At 33.0% G+C, this 17,692-nt stretch overlaps 1 protein-coding gene and 1 long non-coding RNA gene across 3 annotated transcripts; both read left to right on the top strand.

Annotated features, from left to right (window-relative positions):
• The first annotated feature begins 2,912 nt into the window (after positions 1-2,912).
• LOC120283033 lies at positions 2,913-5,679 on the top strand. The gene is made up of 3 exons (XR_005543047.1): positions 2,913-3,230; positions 4,976-5,040; positions 5,222-5,679. It is a non-coding gene; the product is annotated as an uncharacterized LOC120283033 (long non-coding RNA).
• A 2,504-nt stretch (positions 5,680-8,183) lies between these two features.
• LOC120281876 (pentatricopeptide repeat-containing protein At3g62890-like) lies at positions 8,184-12,741 on the top strand. Of its 2 annotated transcripts, XM_039288573.1 has the most exons (5): positions 8,184-10,524; positions 10,734-10,833; positions 11,367-11,443; positions 11,533-11,674; positions 12,579-12,741. In XM_039288573.1, the coding sequence occupies exon 1, from the start codon at positions 8,265-8,267 to the stop codon at positions 10,500-10,502; it is 2,238 nt and encodes a 745-aa protein (XP_039144507.1). In that variant the 5' UTR covers positions 8,184-8,264; the 3' UTR covers positions 10,503-10,524; positions 10,734-10,833; positions 11,367-11,443; positions 11,533-11,674; positions 12,579-12,741. The 2 variants fall into 2 exon arrangements, with proteins under 2 accessions (XP_039144507.1, XP_039144506.1); XM_039288572.1 differs by lacking the exon at positions 12,579-12,741 and having other exon boundaries at positions 11,367-11,452; positions 11,533-11,932.
• Positions 12,742-17,692: the final 4,951 nt, after the last annotated feature.

Raw genomic sequence — 17,692 nt, 5'->3', positions numbered from 1 at the left:
CATTTTATGGTGATTGTTAACCAATTTTGGTAGATTGTATGGCATAAAAAATGTCATGGTTGAAGAAATAGACGTGATATTTTTTAATATTGTGGCAAATAATTAAGTTTCACTTTGTCCTATTTGCTAAAATAGTCAGCAGATATTTTCATGCTATTTTAAAATAAAGCATTCTTTTTCAGTGTATATTATTTCATAAATTCAAATGATCCTAGGTGGAAGTGATTTAAAGTAACAACTTATTTGCATATATATGTATATATTTTTTTAACTAACAGACAACTTATAAATAGTATTTGTTTTTTCCAACATAGAATTGTTTTGGTGTATTAGATGAAAGTCTAAGATCACCATAAATGTGTTTTAATTGTAATCATTAAGATTAAGTACATTTTTTTAAGTTAATTTTTTTGGAGGTTACCAAATTTGACCTTTTTTTAAGGTATCCAAACTTTGATTTGTATCAAAAAGGTATCCCAACTTTGACCTTGCTTCACCGGCAGGTTACCCAACTAATTCTGATAAGTGGCTTCCAAATCAGTAGTAGCATGGCACATGCCATTCCACATCAACAAGAGAGTCACATGCCCGACAATATTTGCCACGCGCCGTAGAACCACTTCTCGAGAATTCCAAGTTTGGACAAAGGAGCTTCATTCTCATGTCTGAGAAGGGGACAGCGAGCGAGGAAAAGGTAGAAGGTCGTCGTCCGGGCTGTGAAGAGAACCAAAGATAGTTGCTGCCTGGAGATTGTTGTTGCCTTCGAGAAGGTCATTGAATAGAAGTGAACTCACTGGCAAAGATGGCGGTTAATTGGGAGGTACGGCGTGAAGGGGAGGAAGCCCCGAGTATTATAAGTGTCCTACTCCCAAACCCTAACCCCTCTTAGCCAAGGACTTGTTTTTGGTAGGAGGTTTATTTTTTCCCTAGCCCTAGTTAATTTTATGCATATTCTTTTTTATTATACTTTGGAGATTTTTGGAGTTGAGGTGATTTTTTTATTATATATTGTACTTTGAGTTAGAATTCTTTTCGTTTTTTTCTTGTTATTTAGTATTTATCCACCAAGTACTATTTTTGGATTTCATCGCATTTGGTATGCATCTTCTTTGCTTTAATTCCTATGTTAATCTATTGTTTGTAGAGGAATTCCGTATACTAGAGGCCAATGTACCTTTCATGTTATGGTATTGTTGATTTTTTTTCTTTGTTAATCTTGGTTGAATTAACATATAGCTTGTTCTCCAATTCTCTTTGCTGAATTAATTTGGTAATTCTTGTTCTATCTTGATCTAATTCTGGGATTGAGATTACCTGGCTTAATTCAATTTGTTTTGGTCATCCACATGAATTGCTCAATTTAATTTAGTTGCTTCTTCATTATCGAGTTAATCCTACATTAATTTAGTTGCTTATATATATACACACTTTTTTTTCATTGTATTTTCCCGTTTTAATTTACTAAGCTATCATGATGATGCAAATCATTCTACTCTGCATTGTTTTACTCATCCTGCATGTTATTTAGTTCTTATCATTTACAACAGGTCACCAAGATATATGCTTTATTAGCTTTAGTTACAAAAGTACTTTACCCTGAGCAGACATTTGTTACAATTTCCCTGTTTACAGTACCAGATGTTGAATTATTCACAATAAAGCTCCATTACAAATTGGATGAGATAGAAGGGTTTGCAGGTTATATAGACTATTGCTATGTTGACCAAATGTCAAAAATAGAACTAGTTACCATGGCCAAGGAATTTGGTTTGGATGTAGATGGGGTTTCAATTGGTTGGTTAGATGCAAGGAGTAGTGTGGGAGTTCATAAAGAAATCAAAACTGACTTAGAAGCTCTAGAAATGGCCATGTTTGTGTGTTGTACTGGGGATATATGTGTGTGTATTATACTTCATAGTGGCGTGAATGTAAGTAATGATGCAACTATGGGACTATTGAAATATGTAGAAGAAGATGAAGATGAGGTTGCGGATGATATAAAATTGGAAGAAATAATAATTGGGGGTAAGGATAAGGGAAGAAATGTTGATGAGGAGACATGGGTAGGGGGATTTTCATAACTCGCACTATAGTTTCAGTGATAAGTCAGAAGAAGAAATCATATGTAATGAAGGTAGGTCTGCAGAATAGTCTATCAATTTGTAGTGAAGCTACACAAGTGGTTGATGAACTTGATGAAGAGGCTGACTATGCTGATTCAGATGCCTTACAGTTTGCATCTTCTATAGATGAAGAGGAATTAGCTCTATCTAGGGCTAGATATCTTGAATTTAATGGTGAAGTTGACATGAAGAACCCCAAATTCAAAATTGGCATGAAATTTAGGGATTTCAAACAATTTAAGGAAACAGTCAGAAATTATGGGATACAAAATAGATACGTGATGAACTTTAGGCCCAACACCAAGAAGAAATGAAAGGCTTTTTGTAAAAGGGGTTGTCCTTTCTACTTGTGGACATCACCAATGGTGGGAGACAAGAGCATAATGCAGATAAAAGCTGGAGTGTTTGAGCATGAGTGTTATAGGGGCCATAACAATAAACATGTCAGCGCAAACTGGATAGCAATGAATCACCTTGAGCAATTTAGGGGTAGACCCTAAATTGGGCCATATCTGGAATTGTATAGGCTCTGAAAACAAATCAAGAAGTAAATATCAATAGGTTGAAGGCATACAGGGGCAAGTGCATAGCACACAATTTAATTGGTCTCTAATCTTTTTGTTATTGTTATCACTACACATTTGGTTATTAAAATATGCTTGCTTGTTATGTTCTAATCTATAATTACTGTGGATTTTTTATGGTTTCAAGGATGATAGATGGTGATGAGGAGTTACAAATCCTTAGGTTGCATGACTATAGGCTAGAGTTGATGAGGACACACCTCGGGTCAACTATTATCATTGAGTGCAAGGAAGATGTGTTTGAATGTATGTATGTTTGCTTTGCTTCTCTGAGAGCTGGCTTCCTGGCAAGTTGCAGGAGACTGGTGTCACTTGATGGGTGATGGCTTAAAGGGCTATATGGAGGGCAGTTATTATCTGTTGTTGGGATAGATGCAAATGACTGCATCTATCCCATAGCATGGGTTGTTGTTAGCAGATCGAGAAACCAAGGACAATCGGACCAAATTTTCTAAAAGTGCTTCCACAAAACCTCAGAATCAATGACAACCAACAATGGGCCTTCATGTCTGATAGACATAAGGTAAGAAATTGTTTTCAATGGATGTGTTATGCCTTTACAAACTAATGCAGTTTGTTTGTTTTTTTTTTAACTATAATTGTGTGTTCCATATGCTGAATTCTTTTTGTCTCATTATCTAATTCTTATTCTTGTTGCTGTGTTGTGACTGCGGGTGATGCTATGATCTGCAAATGATTATGTTAGATAATCTACACTAGGGTTTAATGCATGCAATAGTTGAATTATTCCCAAACAGTGAGCATAGGTACTGTGTTAGGCATATTCATACCAACTTAAAGAAAACCTATAAGGGAAAAAGCACTTAAGGACCAGCTTTGGTCCTGTGCTAGGGAAACATATCTTTCTACATATGAGAGAGCAATGGAAGGTTTGAAAGGAATGTCCCTAGGACCATTTGAGTACATGAAAAAGATTGAACCCAAACATTGGAGTAGATCACACTTCCACACCCAATTCAAGTGTGACATTCTATTAAATAACTTGTGTGAGGTTTTTAACAGCCAAACCTTGGAAGCTAGGGTTAAGGAAATTATTACAATGAATGAAATGATTAGAACACAATTGATGAAGAGAATCCAAAAAGGAAAGATGCTATACAAAGAGTAACAACCACCCGCTACCTTAAGATATTTAAGAAACTTGAGAAGTCCAAACAACTTGGTTGGTTTTATAATAGCACATGGTCAGGTGGAGATAAATACTAGGTGATTGGTCCTGATTGACAATTTCCGGTGAACAATGCAGAGTGTATGTGTTCATGCAAAAGATGTCATCTTAGGGGGATAACCTGTAGTCACTTAATTTTTAGTCTTGTATTATAATAGGGAGAAGCCTGAGGATTATCTTCACCCATGCTATAGAGTTAGTCCTTTCAGTGGCAATATATAGCCAAATCTTGTACCCTACACATGATAGAGATTCATGGCCAAAGAGTGATCAGGCTCCCTATCATCCCACCCCAACTAGTGAATAGGAGAAGGGGCAGAAAAACAATACTTAGGAGAAAAGAGTTGGGTGAAACAAGTGCCTATACTAAGGGGAAGGTCAGCAAGAGAGGAGTGAAGATAACCTGCAGCATTTGTGGTATACAAGGCCATAATAAGAGGTTCCATGGAGTGCAACAGGTATTTATTTAGCAATTTCCTTAACATGTATTTTTTTTATTCAAAGTCAAACCAATTTCTATTACAAGCATGTGTCAATTATATTTCTGTTTCACAATAACACCACCTAAGACTTGCACTCACAACAACAACATAGAGGACCTTTTCCTAGGTGAGACTTTATTGGGAGTGGAGTTACCACAGCTAGTGTTAGCTAGAAAGGAGAGGCATCTAACTTAGGAATACTAGCTAGCTCAGTTAAAGGTGAGTGTTGGCAAGCCTTCCATTGTGGAGATTTCTTTTGTTTGTTTTTGTTTGGTTTCTTAAGTTGTGACAATTGAAATCAATTGACTGTGATTTTTTCCCCTAATCAATAGCTTAAAATACCTGTATTTGATCCACTTTTATACAATTTTTTACAATTCTTATTGGAACAATATATGGGACAACGCCTTGCTTTGACACACAAAGAGCCCTAAGTTATAAGTGGGTGATTGCAAAAACTTAACTGAATTCATTTTTGGAGTACTTAAATTAGTTCTTAATATGTTTACCCTATCAACCTTTGTAATGTCATGGTAACATTGCAACTGGACACTGGACATATGCAAAGATTTGATGTGGGCTCATATACAAATGCAGATCAATTTAGTAGGCTAGACATGGGTGGAGAAAGGTGCAAAAACTCACAATCTCTTCTACCCCAGGTAAGTGCTTATCTAGTTTTTCCTTATGAGTAACTATAATTGACCATCCCAATTTTAAATTCTTCAATGATGATGTTGCTTAGGAGGAATTGATAAAATTATTTGTAGGATTCTAGACCCACAACAGTAATGGCACATGGATTGATTTTGAATACTGTTTAATCAAATATGTAAATGGCAGTGAAAGAAGTTGTAGGAGGGAAAAAACAAACTTCAACCCCTACAATGGAAGCACATCCTTATGGAAGAAAATCTACCACCAAATTAGCAACAACTGTTTTAGCTATGGTGAAGACTCAAATAAAAACCAAAGGGAGGAGAATCCAACAAGCCAGGAGGTGTTGACAAAAGGAGAAAGATTTGGTTGCCACCAGGAATTGGAGCCTATTCTAGTTCAGCTGATCCTTACAAAAAAAACTTCCTAAGATGCAAAAGTGTTTGCCTTACCTTTTTAGAAATCGGTTGCTTCATTGAAGCTAGGGTTTTAGTATTATCAATTAACTTTTTTTGTAAAGCATTGTTCTGTAGTGCCTAATTTTTGTAAATCTGCAGTTTTAGTGAAACTAGGGTTTTAGTGTTAACATTTTTATAAAGCACTGTTCTGTAGTGCCTTTTTTTTTCGTAAAGCTGCAGTTTCAGTGAAGATAGGATTTTAGTATTATCAATTAACAATTTTGTGTAGCCATGTTATACAGTGCCTATTTTTCTTATGTAGTAAAATCTCATTTTGAACTTATTGTTCTTCTTAATTTGTGACGTAATTTGTTATGTTAAGGAGGCTGTAGTTATAGCCTCATTTCTTTCTTAACCTGCAGAATCAAGAAAAGTGCACCAACTACATATGTGTATATTCACTTCTTCAATATGTTGATATCTCACAAAGTTTCATTACACTTGTAGCACTTATTAAGTGCAATTTGTGTTACATGTAAATTCAACTCTTTCGATATAGTTTTAGCAGAAATTTAGTATTATTTTTCACATATTTGATCACTCCATTTTTACATCCAAAAATTGAACAATACATTCAAATGCAACCATTGTTGTGATTACAACAGAAAAAAATTTCAATAGGAATTGCCCAATATAAGCACAAATAACAAGACAACCGTAAACTATAGCATGTACATAAACCCTAGATGCGCCCCTCCCAAAAATCAACCAAAGAGATAAATAAAAACAAAAACAAAAACAAAAACATGCAAGATATAAATAAAAACCAAAAATTAAAAGAAAATAGAGGAGTCTCCTCTCTCCATCAAGCCAATAAGCTAGCACTCCTGCGTAGTTGGTTCTTCGGTCACTCCATCCCTCCCCAAAATGTGCGGTCATGTTTCTCTTTCTCCATCTCCAAGTACTCCACAATTTTTCGCTAACTCCTGACCTTGCCTTCACCGAGGTGTCGAACAAGTCCTTGTTGACCATATGGTCTTCTTCTTGATGTGTGTAATGACCTCATAACGCTTTAAGTGGTGAAGTGGAATTGCCGTCGTGGCAAACCCCTGTGTTGACAATGAAATCCCAACCCCCACATCAGCGTTAAATTGCAGGAATTGGCTAGGTGACCTATCGGTGAAAGCAAAAAGTCAAAGTTGGGATACCTTTTTGATATAAATCAAAGTTTGGATACCTTTTAAAAAAAGGTCAATGTTTGGTAACCTCAAAAAAAAATTAACTCGAAGTCTAACATTAAATAGAAAGAAAGAAAATCTTTTTTATTTACTACATTCTTTATTTCCCTCGATTGAAGTAAAATTGTAAAGTAATCAGAGGGCGAAAGAGTAAACACCAAATGATAATATGTACAAATAAAAATTGAAAGTATAAAACACTTATTGTAAACTTTTTGATGGATTTTCATTAGCTCTCTTTTACATTCTAGCTAGGTAAATTCCTTTGCTTAATATTAGGGTTTCACAATTTTTGGAGGTTCATGGTAATATTGTATATAAATATAAAATAGAAACTTTAATACTAAGATCAAATAACTCCCTTACAATGAAAATTGTTAGCATGTCTTTTTCAAATAAAATCAATTTTTTTAAATGGCTATAATCAATTTGGAAAAGGTTTTTTTTATACATTTCATTGCATAAACAAATAAATATAAATTAATTGTTTTTAATTATTAATATTATATTTAATATAAATAAAAAACTGTAAATACAAATCTAATTTTTAAAATTCTCTTGAAGGAGAGTATACATCTATTTTAATAGTATGTATAAATATATTCTATTGTTGTAGATCACGTAAATTGAATCATATTAAGACTTAAACTAGTTAAATCATATCCAAAACATAACTTAAATAAACACTCAAAAAAATGTACTATTCAAGCAAAAACTCCAAAGAAAAAAATGTATATATGTATATTTTATTTATTTATTTAATCGAAAATCATACTTTTAATTGATAATACAAATCATTTATGTTATATTCATCCATTTGTGATTGAATTACAAATGATATATAGAATAAAAAACAGGGGAAATTTTGCTAAAGTATTTTGTGATTTACCTCGTTTATCAATCCTGGGCTTGTGGTTTGAGTTGTAACTTGTAACACTTTGATATCACGTATTAATTAAGCACTATGCAAGTCTATATCCAATTATAACTTTAATATTTTTAAAATACTATACAAATAGACATGAATTGTCCTTCTTAGTTCATGTTTTAGTTATGTAAATAAGGACAAAATGATAAATTCATGTTCATTTTTAAGCCACGTCAGCAAGAATTAGATTTAAGTGTTTTGGCACATTTTTGCAATCAGTTTAATCTACAAAGTATTAAAATGTTACAACTAAAATGACAAGTCCGAATTGATAAAGAGGTAAACCGTAAGATATTTTAGTAAAATTTTCCACAGAAAATGTTACCCAAACTACTTAAATACTCACCAAAACACTAAATTATAACCCCAAAAAAAATCCAATTAATATTTTCTTCCAATATTTTATAATTCAAATTAATAGTTAATAATTAATAAACATCTCCCATTAATTAAAAAAAAAAAGTTTCATTTACTATTAATTAAATAAAATTTTAAAAATAAATAATTAAAATTTTTAAAAACAAACGGACGAGTTCTCAAAACTCTCGATGAAAAAAACCTTCTTCAGCTCCCGCGCTCGTCTTCCAACCATCAACCTCTCCATCCTCGAAACCCTCCTCCATGGCTGCAACTCCTCCAAGCTTTTCCCTCAAATCCACGCCCAAATGCTCTCTACTGGCTTCCTCAACGACACCTTCGCCGCAAGCCGCCTCCTTTCCTTCTCCTCTGCCGCTCCATTCCTCGATCTCGACTACTCTCGCCGTCTTCTCTTCCAAATTCACCACCCCAATTGCTTCTCCTGGAACACCCTCATGCGTGCTCATTCTCGCCGGGATTCCCCTCAATGGGCGATCTTGCTGTATAGATTGATGTTGGCTAGTGATTTGGTTCCGGATAATCACACTTTCCCGATTCTTCTTCAGGCTTCGGCTCTTCGGCTTTGTGGATTGGAAGGGAAGCAGGTGCATGCTCAGGCTTGCAGGTTCGGTTTTGATTCTGATGTTTATGTGGTGAATACTTTGGTGAATATGTATTCTGTTTGTGGTGATTTGGGATATGCGCGCAAGGTGTTTGATTTTAGTCCCGTGTTGGATTCTGTGTCTTGGAATTCGATTCTTGCGGGTTATGTTCAGGCTGGGTATGTTGAGCTAGCGGTTGAGGTTTTTGATCGAATGCCTGAACGGAACACAATTGCTGAGAATTCTATGATTGTGTTGTTTGGGAGGTGTGGGAGGGTTCGTGATGCTCGCAAGGTGTTTAATGGAGTGCATGTGAGGGATATTGTGACATGGAGTGCCATGGTCTCGTGTTATGAGCAGAATGAGATGTATCTGGAGGCGTTAGAGGTGTTTTCGGATATGCGTAGGGAAGGAGTTTGTGTTGATGAGATATTGATGGTCAGTGTACTTTCTGCTTGTGCTCGTCTTGGAATTTTGGAAGGAGGAAAATCACTTCATGGATTGATTGTTAGAATGGGGATTGATACTTATGTTAATCTTCATAATGCATTGATTCATATGTATGCAAGCTGTGAGGATATTGGTTCAGCGGGGGGGTTATTTGATTCAGCTGGCATTGCGGATCAAATATCTTGGAATTCTATGATATCTGGTTATGTGAAGTGTGGGCTTGTTGAGGAGGCGAGGAAGTTTTTTGATGCCATGCCCCAGAGAGACATTGTCTCGTGGAGCACAATGATTTCTGGTTATTCTCAGCATGACCGGTTCTCAGAGACATTGGAATTATTCAGCGAGATGCAAATGGAGTCAATCAGGCCTGATGAGACCACTTTGGTTGGTGTTATTACGGCATGCGCTCGTCTATCTGCTTTAGAACAAGGGAAATGGGTTCATACTTATATAAGGAAGAATAATTTCAATATAAATGTGTTTCTTGGTACTACTCTTGTTGATATGTACATGAAATGTGGGTGTGTGGAAACAGCCTTGACAGTTTTCAATGAGATGCAAGAAAGAGGTGTTTCTACATGGAATGCTGTTATATTGGGATTGGCCATGAATGGGCTGGTTGATGAGTCACTCCGAAAATTCTCTGAGATGGAAAAGTGTGGAGTGCTACCAAATGAGATAACTTTTGTGGGAGTTCTGGGGGCTTGCCGCCAAGCTGGATTGGTAGATGAGGGGCGTCACCACTTTAATTCAATGAAAGAAGTCTATAAGATAGTGCCAAATGTGAAGCACTATGGTTGCATGGTTGACCTCCTTGGTCGGACAGGCTTGCTTAGAGAAGCAGAGGTACTCATAGAAAGTATGCCAATGGTTCCCGATGTAGCTACTTGGGGTGCTTTGCTTGGGGCCTGCAAGAAACATGGTGACACTCAGATGGGAGAGAGGCTTGGGAAGAAGCTCATTGAGCTTGAGCCCCAGCATGATGGCTTCCATGTGTTGCTATCAAACTTGTATGCATCAAGGGGGATGTGGAATGGTGTTGTGGAGCTCAGAGGCTTAATGAAGCAAAAAGGAGTTGTGAAAACACCGGGATGTAGCATGATAGAATCCAAAGGTGTTGTTCATGAATTTTTGGCAGGTGACATATCTCACCCTCAAATTAAAGAGATCAACAAAATGCTTGATGAGATAAGTCAAAGGTTAAAAGTGGAAGGCTATGAACCAGACACCGGTGATGTTGCCTTTGACATTGAAGAGGAGGAAAAGGAAACCTCTATCTATAGACATAGTGAAAAGCTGGCAATTGCTTTTGGGCTTATCAGCACATTACCACCAGAGCCTATTCGAATAATGAAGAACTTGAGGATATGTGGTGATTGTCATGCTGCAGCAAAAATCATTTCCAGAGCTTTCAAACGTGAAATCCTGATTAGGGATCGGAGACTCTTCCACCATTTCAAAGAGGGTGTTTGCTCATGTGCAGATTATTGGTAAACCAGTTATACCACTGAGCAAGGTAATATGAATGTGCCATGACTTTAACCAAAAAAATTATGAATGTGCCATGAATGTTTTGCAAACTAGATGTTCAAAGTAGAATTTCCTCACCTTTACCAATGAGTAGTGTCGTAATCTTTATATCTATGTTCGAAATGTTCTAAGTTTTCTCGTAGTAAAAGTATCAGTACCTGCTATCTGAAGCCATCTTGTCATGATTTCATATAGGTTGACTATAAATGTCAAGGAGATGCTGGTGTATGGGCCTCTTGGTGTTGACAAGACCATTGGAGACAAGAGATTGGTGCTTGGCAGAATAGGAAGCAAGGTATAAATTTGCATTACAGTAACAAATTTTATCGCCAATCTGCATAATGAAAATGGTGATAATATCAATTTTGTAAATTTCACTCTTCTTCACTTTTGCACTATGCTAGTGGGACTTTTTTTTTTATGTTTTTGTTGTCACCATCAAATCTTCTGTGGGAGTCATATTCATGTTGTTATTTTACTTGTTCCTTTTGCCTTACAAATCACAATTAAGAAGCTCATTTTTTTCCTTGCATGGTAATGAAAATGTTAATGAACATTATTCAAAATACTTGGACCCCAGATATAATCTTGATGTAACCATTTGGTTTAAAAGGGGCTGTGCATTATATTTGCTCATATCCATAAATGGTGGCACCGTCAGTTATGATCTTCACGTAAAATCTAACTTGATACCCTTATCTAATGCAGTAGACTATGATTCCAGTGCTTTTTGCCAATTTCTGATACCTTGCTTTTATGTTTTTGTAATGTTCATGGTTCTATTAATCACTAAAAGTTGTTATTTGATCATTTTCTGTCTGTTAATAGCCCAGAAGCTTGGATCAAGCTTGCAGAAGAAACCAAAAGAAATGTGAGATTTATTTGTGTTCCCAAGTGCGAGCAAAGTATGTGAGGTAGAGAGGTGCTTATTTCACGCCAAGTTTCGTTGTTTGCCTAAATTTTATACCTTGCTTGTTCTTTTTTCCATTATCAGGTGGTGAAAGTTGCTTTCCTATGATACTAAGGATGGAATTGATTCTATCAAACTCTGGTGATGGAATTGATTCTATCAAATTCTGGTTGGATTTCAGGGGCTTCAGCATTTCATAGCTTCAGTTTTGGTAGCTATTTATTGGGTAAACCAGTCTTGTTTTAAATTTACCTTTTGCTACAAATATCTTTCTCTGGGTGGCAATTGCTTGTGATTTTGACAGAGCTTTTTACTTAATGCTTGTAAAGTTGTAGTTTTATCTTTTCGTGACAACTCACTTCATTCTCTTTCTATAAGAACAACTATGATATGAGAAATTGTACTAACTATAAAAGAAGTAAGGCTGAATACATATTGATAAGATGACCTTGAAGCCTATTATTTAGGTATTGTGGTTAGTTATGCAGAAGAATGATGAGTTTGATACTATGTGATGTCTCTAATGAAATTGAAATGATACTCTGCTCGACTGCTCTTAGAGTTATTATTTATCTGCAAATTCTGCAGATTGAAACAATTTTCTCTACCAATGGTTTAGCAAATCCATTTCCTCTTGAAAATTGATGTATTGAAAGTTGAAACTCCTATGTGCAACAATTGTTAGAAAATAAAAGATCAACAGTAACCTTGTTCCAGATATTTGCTTTTGTTTGGCTATATCTTGGCTGTTGAAGTGTTCATTTGTTTGCTTTTTCATTGTGAAATCTCAAGTTTACTTCATTGTTCAGAGTTTGCTATAAGTTTTTTTTTAAATCAAATGTTTAAGTGCTTGATGTGATTGTTACCTTGTGTTCCTAGAGCATCGAAGCCTACTATTTTTTATCGAACTATTTCTAACATGATGCATGCTATATTTTCTTGTTGCATTTCATTTGGATTTAACCTAATTTATGATGTTCTTAATAAAATCACTTGTTCTTTCTCTTGCACATCTCGCACGACAAATCTCTTCCACATCGACCAAATATAGTGACATTTTAGATCATCAAATCCTTGTTTTTCATGTTTTGAATTTGAATCTTGACAATTCACTCTCTTTTGCCAAACAGGATAAATTTGATACCATCATGTTCTTTACCATGGCCTGGTGATCTACTAATATTGCACTGAGAGTTCAAGTTTCAACTCTTTCAACACAAATTCAGATGGACTAATTTGTTTCTTAAATGACATATTTTTGTTTTGGCAAATTAATTTGTGTTAATAAGTTGTCATAAAGCTATGTATATTTTGTTTTGTTTTTTCCTTTCCTTAAGGTTATATTTTTGTATTGAAAATAAAGTAATTGGTCCCATGTGAGAAAAATAATCATGACTTAATTCAAGTCATGATTTTATCAAGCATGCAAAAATTAACTAAAGCTATATATAGGAGCCCCCAAAATAGAGGTTTTCTTCATGTGCATGGAATGCTCTCCATAAATTAGTGATATATATATATTGGAACATCATAAGATTAAAATTCTTTAGATGTCTCTATATTAGCCATTGGATTTGAATCCAATGGCTGCACATTATCCATTAGTGTGAATAGTGCAATAAAACATGATTTGTCAACGGTATTATGAACAATGCTAAGTATGATGCACAGTGAAATATGGGACTACTTGTGATCGCATCACAATCTTTCCATCATTATCTCAATAGTAAATTTTTAATGACGTGTGTTCAAACGGATCCCCTCCCTCATCTCATTTTTTTTCTTTTAAAAAAAAAAAAAGATAACCCAACCTACCCCACCCCTAGGGATGGCAACGGGTAGGGTATGGGTAAGGTATGTCAAAACCCTTATCCGTACCCGTAACCCCTACCCCATACCCGCATTCTTACCGCACTCTTCCCGAGGGTAAAAAAATCATACCCTTACCCTTACTCGCAGGTGCATGCGTATCACGCAAGTGCACTCGCCTGTCTTGCTCAAATTATCGAATTAAATTTAAATAATAATAAAAATAAATTAGTTATACATTATATTACAATCTTTAAACACATGTCCATAAATTCAAAATTACAAGTTGATATATATTTGTTTATCTTAAATTATATAATCACATAAAAATGACGTCTATTTAGGACTCAATGGTAACTCTACCTTTTGTTTTTTTTTCATGTTTAACCATCTTGGTTTTTGTTTAAAATTTTTTCATATACCTACTATTTATATTTTATATAGCTTCAAATTTTATAAATATCTAGAAAGATTTTGAATATAAAAAACATTATAAGTAATTCTCATAAGTTATATCCAATTGATTTTTTATTAGTATCTTATTTTTCAGGACCTTCTTATAATTTATAGAATAAATTATTATAACATTATTTTTTATATTTGTTTAATTTTTAATTTAATTATGATTCTTAATATATATCTAAAATTCAATTTTGATAATATTATCAAATATAAATATAGAAATTAAATAAAATTTAAAATAATATATTAAGAGAAAATTTGAAGTATTATTTTCAAATTAATTACCATGAAAATTGATATTGAGTAAATTATGGGTAAATGTTTAGTTTAATAAAAAAAATTATATATATATATATATATATGAGAGGGTAAGGGCATGGTGCGGGTTTTTACCCGCGACCCTCTTCAACGTGAAGGGTAGGGTAAGGATGCGGGTAGGGTAGGGCATACCCTCTACCCGACCCTGCACCTCCAAAAACCAACGGTATCATGCTTCATCAGATGCAGACTCGGGTCAAAGAGGGTATTACCCTCTTTGACTGGCATGCGTATGAGGGTATACTCACGTCGAATGCAGATACAAATTGCCATCTCTACCCACCCCTTACCAACTTAGTATAACCCTAGTCAACTGGTTAATATTGCCCCCTCTGTTTTTCACCAATGTCTCTGTCTCTCTCTTCTATTTTCTCTCGTTTCCTTTTCATTTTTGGTGGACGCTTTGTGAATGTTTGTAGTTGCAATAAAAAAAATTTGTATTTTGTTATCTTTTTAAACCAATGGTCAAATTTCTCCCAATCGAAAGTTGGAAGGTCACCATATATCACTTTATTCATATTTTATCATATGTAAATATATATAGGTGAAGGAAAATATTCTTTAATATTTCTTTGATTTTTATAATTATATAAAAAAAATTGAAGTTACTTGATGGTTTGTATGGCATGTTTTGCACATCAACACCTATTTTTTTTTATTTTTTGAAAAAATATATAGCGTTATGAGAACTGATTGGGCATTCTTCGCCTTGTTATTATATTTTTATTATGCCATAAAATTTTCAATTATTTTAAAAAATATTTAGTACATTCCACCCAATCAAGAATTTTCTTAAAATAATTATATTTACATATATACTAGTAGGGTGGCTCGCGCTAACGTTGCGGGTATCTTTAAATATATAAATAATTTTTTTATAAATTACGGTCAAAGAAGATAAATAACATCTAATGATAATAAAATTTGGCATTGATTGTATTTTAAAAAAAAATTACATATAAAGTTTTTACATAAGTAGGTTATAAATAATATTGGAGAAGAAAATTCAAACATTGTAATAATTGACAAAATATTACATAAATAATTATATTTGCATTTTCCATGAAGATTATCAAACAAAAAAAAAATCTTGAATTCCTATTCACACATAGCTTTCAATATTTTTCTGCTCTGCGTTTAAATAGTACAAATCAAAAACCAACAAACTCAAATTTTACATCAAAATTTAAGCAAAATATATGTAAATTGCTTAAAAAAGGGGAAATAGTGCGTCAACTCTTCTTCTTTAAAACGTAATATTTGTCAACAAAAAAAAATAATAAAACAACAATATCAAATATTCAATCCAAATTCAACTTGGGGGAAAAAAATTGTGTTATTCTTTTCTTTAGTCTCATACCTCTCATTAAAGAAAATTTAAATAAAAAAATCAAGGGAAATTAATGAAAGAAAATATCACTAACTCTAATTCTCCCTAATATTTTCCTTTATTCTTACACTTATACCTTCTTGAAATAAATTTTTCTACTTCTATTTTTATCTTATCACTTGAGATGTTTTTTTTTAACATTAGTAAATAATAAAAAAAAACAGTTATCTTTAGATGCACTACACTGATATACTTATTGGTGAGCCTAGATATATTGAAGCTCTGACTTAAGAGCCGATTCTTGCGGTATGCTTTTATTTGGAATTATGAATAATAGGGCCACTATCATCACATCACATGCATTAAATGCATTATCATTTATCAATAATAATAATAATAATAATAATAATAATAATAGAAAAATCATAGAGTGGAAGAGATGCAGTTGCGCGTGCTTGATGAATATGTGATTCTTAAACTATTTGTTTTAAAAAGTTATTTAAATATTTTTAAAAAAATCTTATTAAATTATAACATAATAAATAAAAAAAATGATACTATATCATAACATCACGGTGTTGATGAAAAGTTTGAGAAATAATGTAACTGTTATTACATATATAAGACAACTTTTATGAGCATTAATTTTTTATAATGATTGTCCTCACCATGGAAAAAATGTTATTTACACAAATACTTTTTTCAAGTGGGACAAATATACATCTTCTCGCCTCTTACAACCGTCCAAATCATAGATCATGTGTTAGGTTATAAATTTATTGAATATTTATAATATATTACTGTATTTTATAGGTGCCTATTATCAAAAAACTTATATTAATATTTATACATTTACCTATTATGATAATAATGTAACTTATGATCCAAATGAACATTGAAAGAACAATAATATAAATTTTAAATTTATATATAATTATGATTTTATTATATACTTAAGTAACAAAAACAAAAGGCGCGCAAGAACTATTTTTTTGCAAGTTGTGAAAGTTCTAAACTTGCATTAAAGGAGATATTTTAAACATTGTAATATTTAACAAAATATTGAAGTAAAAAAAAACTAAAATTTACATTTTCCTTTGAACAAATTAAACAAAAAATTACTACAAAATTAATTTCTAATAAAAAAATAACTATGAATCCCTCTAAACACATACCTTTCAATTTTCATCTCCTTTGCATCTAAAACCAAAAACCAAAAACCAAAAAACTCAAAGCTTGAATTAAAATTCAAGCAAAGATATTTAAATGAAAAAAGGGTATTTAAGCTCTTCTTCTCTCCAATCTAATACTTGTTAACAAAAATAAAATAAACAAAATCAAATGTTGAATCAAAATTTAATAGGAAAAAATAAAATAAAAAGACCTAAAAATTGAATGAAAAGTGGTGCCTTTCTTGAGCTCTTTTGTCTAATCTTATACCCCTTATGAACAAAACCAAAAACCCAAAAAAAAAAAATCAAACTTTTAATCAAAATTCAAGAAAAATTAATGAAGAAATATAATACCTTTCTTAATCTCGCTTTCTCCCTATTCTTATATCTCTTATGAAACAAATTTTCCATAATGACTACAAAAAAAAAGACAAAATCAGTTCTTTTTGAATGAACTATGCCAAGATACTTTGCCCTAGAGAACCTAGATATGTTGGATCTCCGATTGAGGAGATAATTCCAACTTCAATGTGTTGATCGAGGAACAATGAAATCTCTTAAGACCATTGAACCTAGGCATGTTGAAAGTTTTGATCGAAGTAAGGCCAGGTTACATATATGCTTGTTTGAGGTGGAAGAGATGTTTGAATGATTATCATATAATATAACAATATAATGCATGATTAGACTGCTTATATAATAAGACTAATAATTAAAAGAATGTGGAGTCCCTTGAAAAAAAAATCAAAACAAAACCCAATTGCAAAGTGACACTTGCATCCTCTTAATAATATTTAATGATAATTATTATAACAATAGTGATAGTGACAAAGACCTATATATTTTTTTAATGAGATATATTGAAAGAGGCATTTGAGTGTTATTCATTGATAATAGAACATAACAATATAATGTATGATTGCACTACCTATATAATAAAACAATGATAGTTAAAAGGATGTGGAGCCTGTGAAAAAAAAGTCAAAGCAAAAACCAATTGCAAAGTCACATTTGCCTCTTTTAATAATATTTAATGATAACTACCATAACAATAGTGATAATGACAAAGACTTGTAAATTTTTCTAATGAAAGAGAAAGAAAAGTTAGAGAGGTATTGAATGAACTTGCAGAACACTATATCTTTTGTTAAGA

The sequence above is a fragment of the Dioscorea cayenensis genome, chromosome 18 (assembly GCF_009730915.1).
Source record: "Dioscorea cayenensis subsp. rotundata cultivar TDr96_F1 chromosome 18, TDr96_F1_v2_PseudoChromosome.rev07_lg8_w22 25.fasta, whole genome shotgun sequence".
Classification (NCBI taxonomy): domain Eukaryota; kingdom Viridiplantae; phylum Streptophyta; class Magnoliopsida; order Dioscoreales; family Dioscoreaceae; genus Dioscorea; species Dioscorea cayenensis.
The sequence above is the reverse complement of the archived record's forward strand: the minus strand, read 5'-3'. Positions and strand labels throughout refer to the sequence as shown.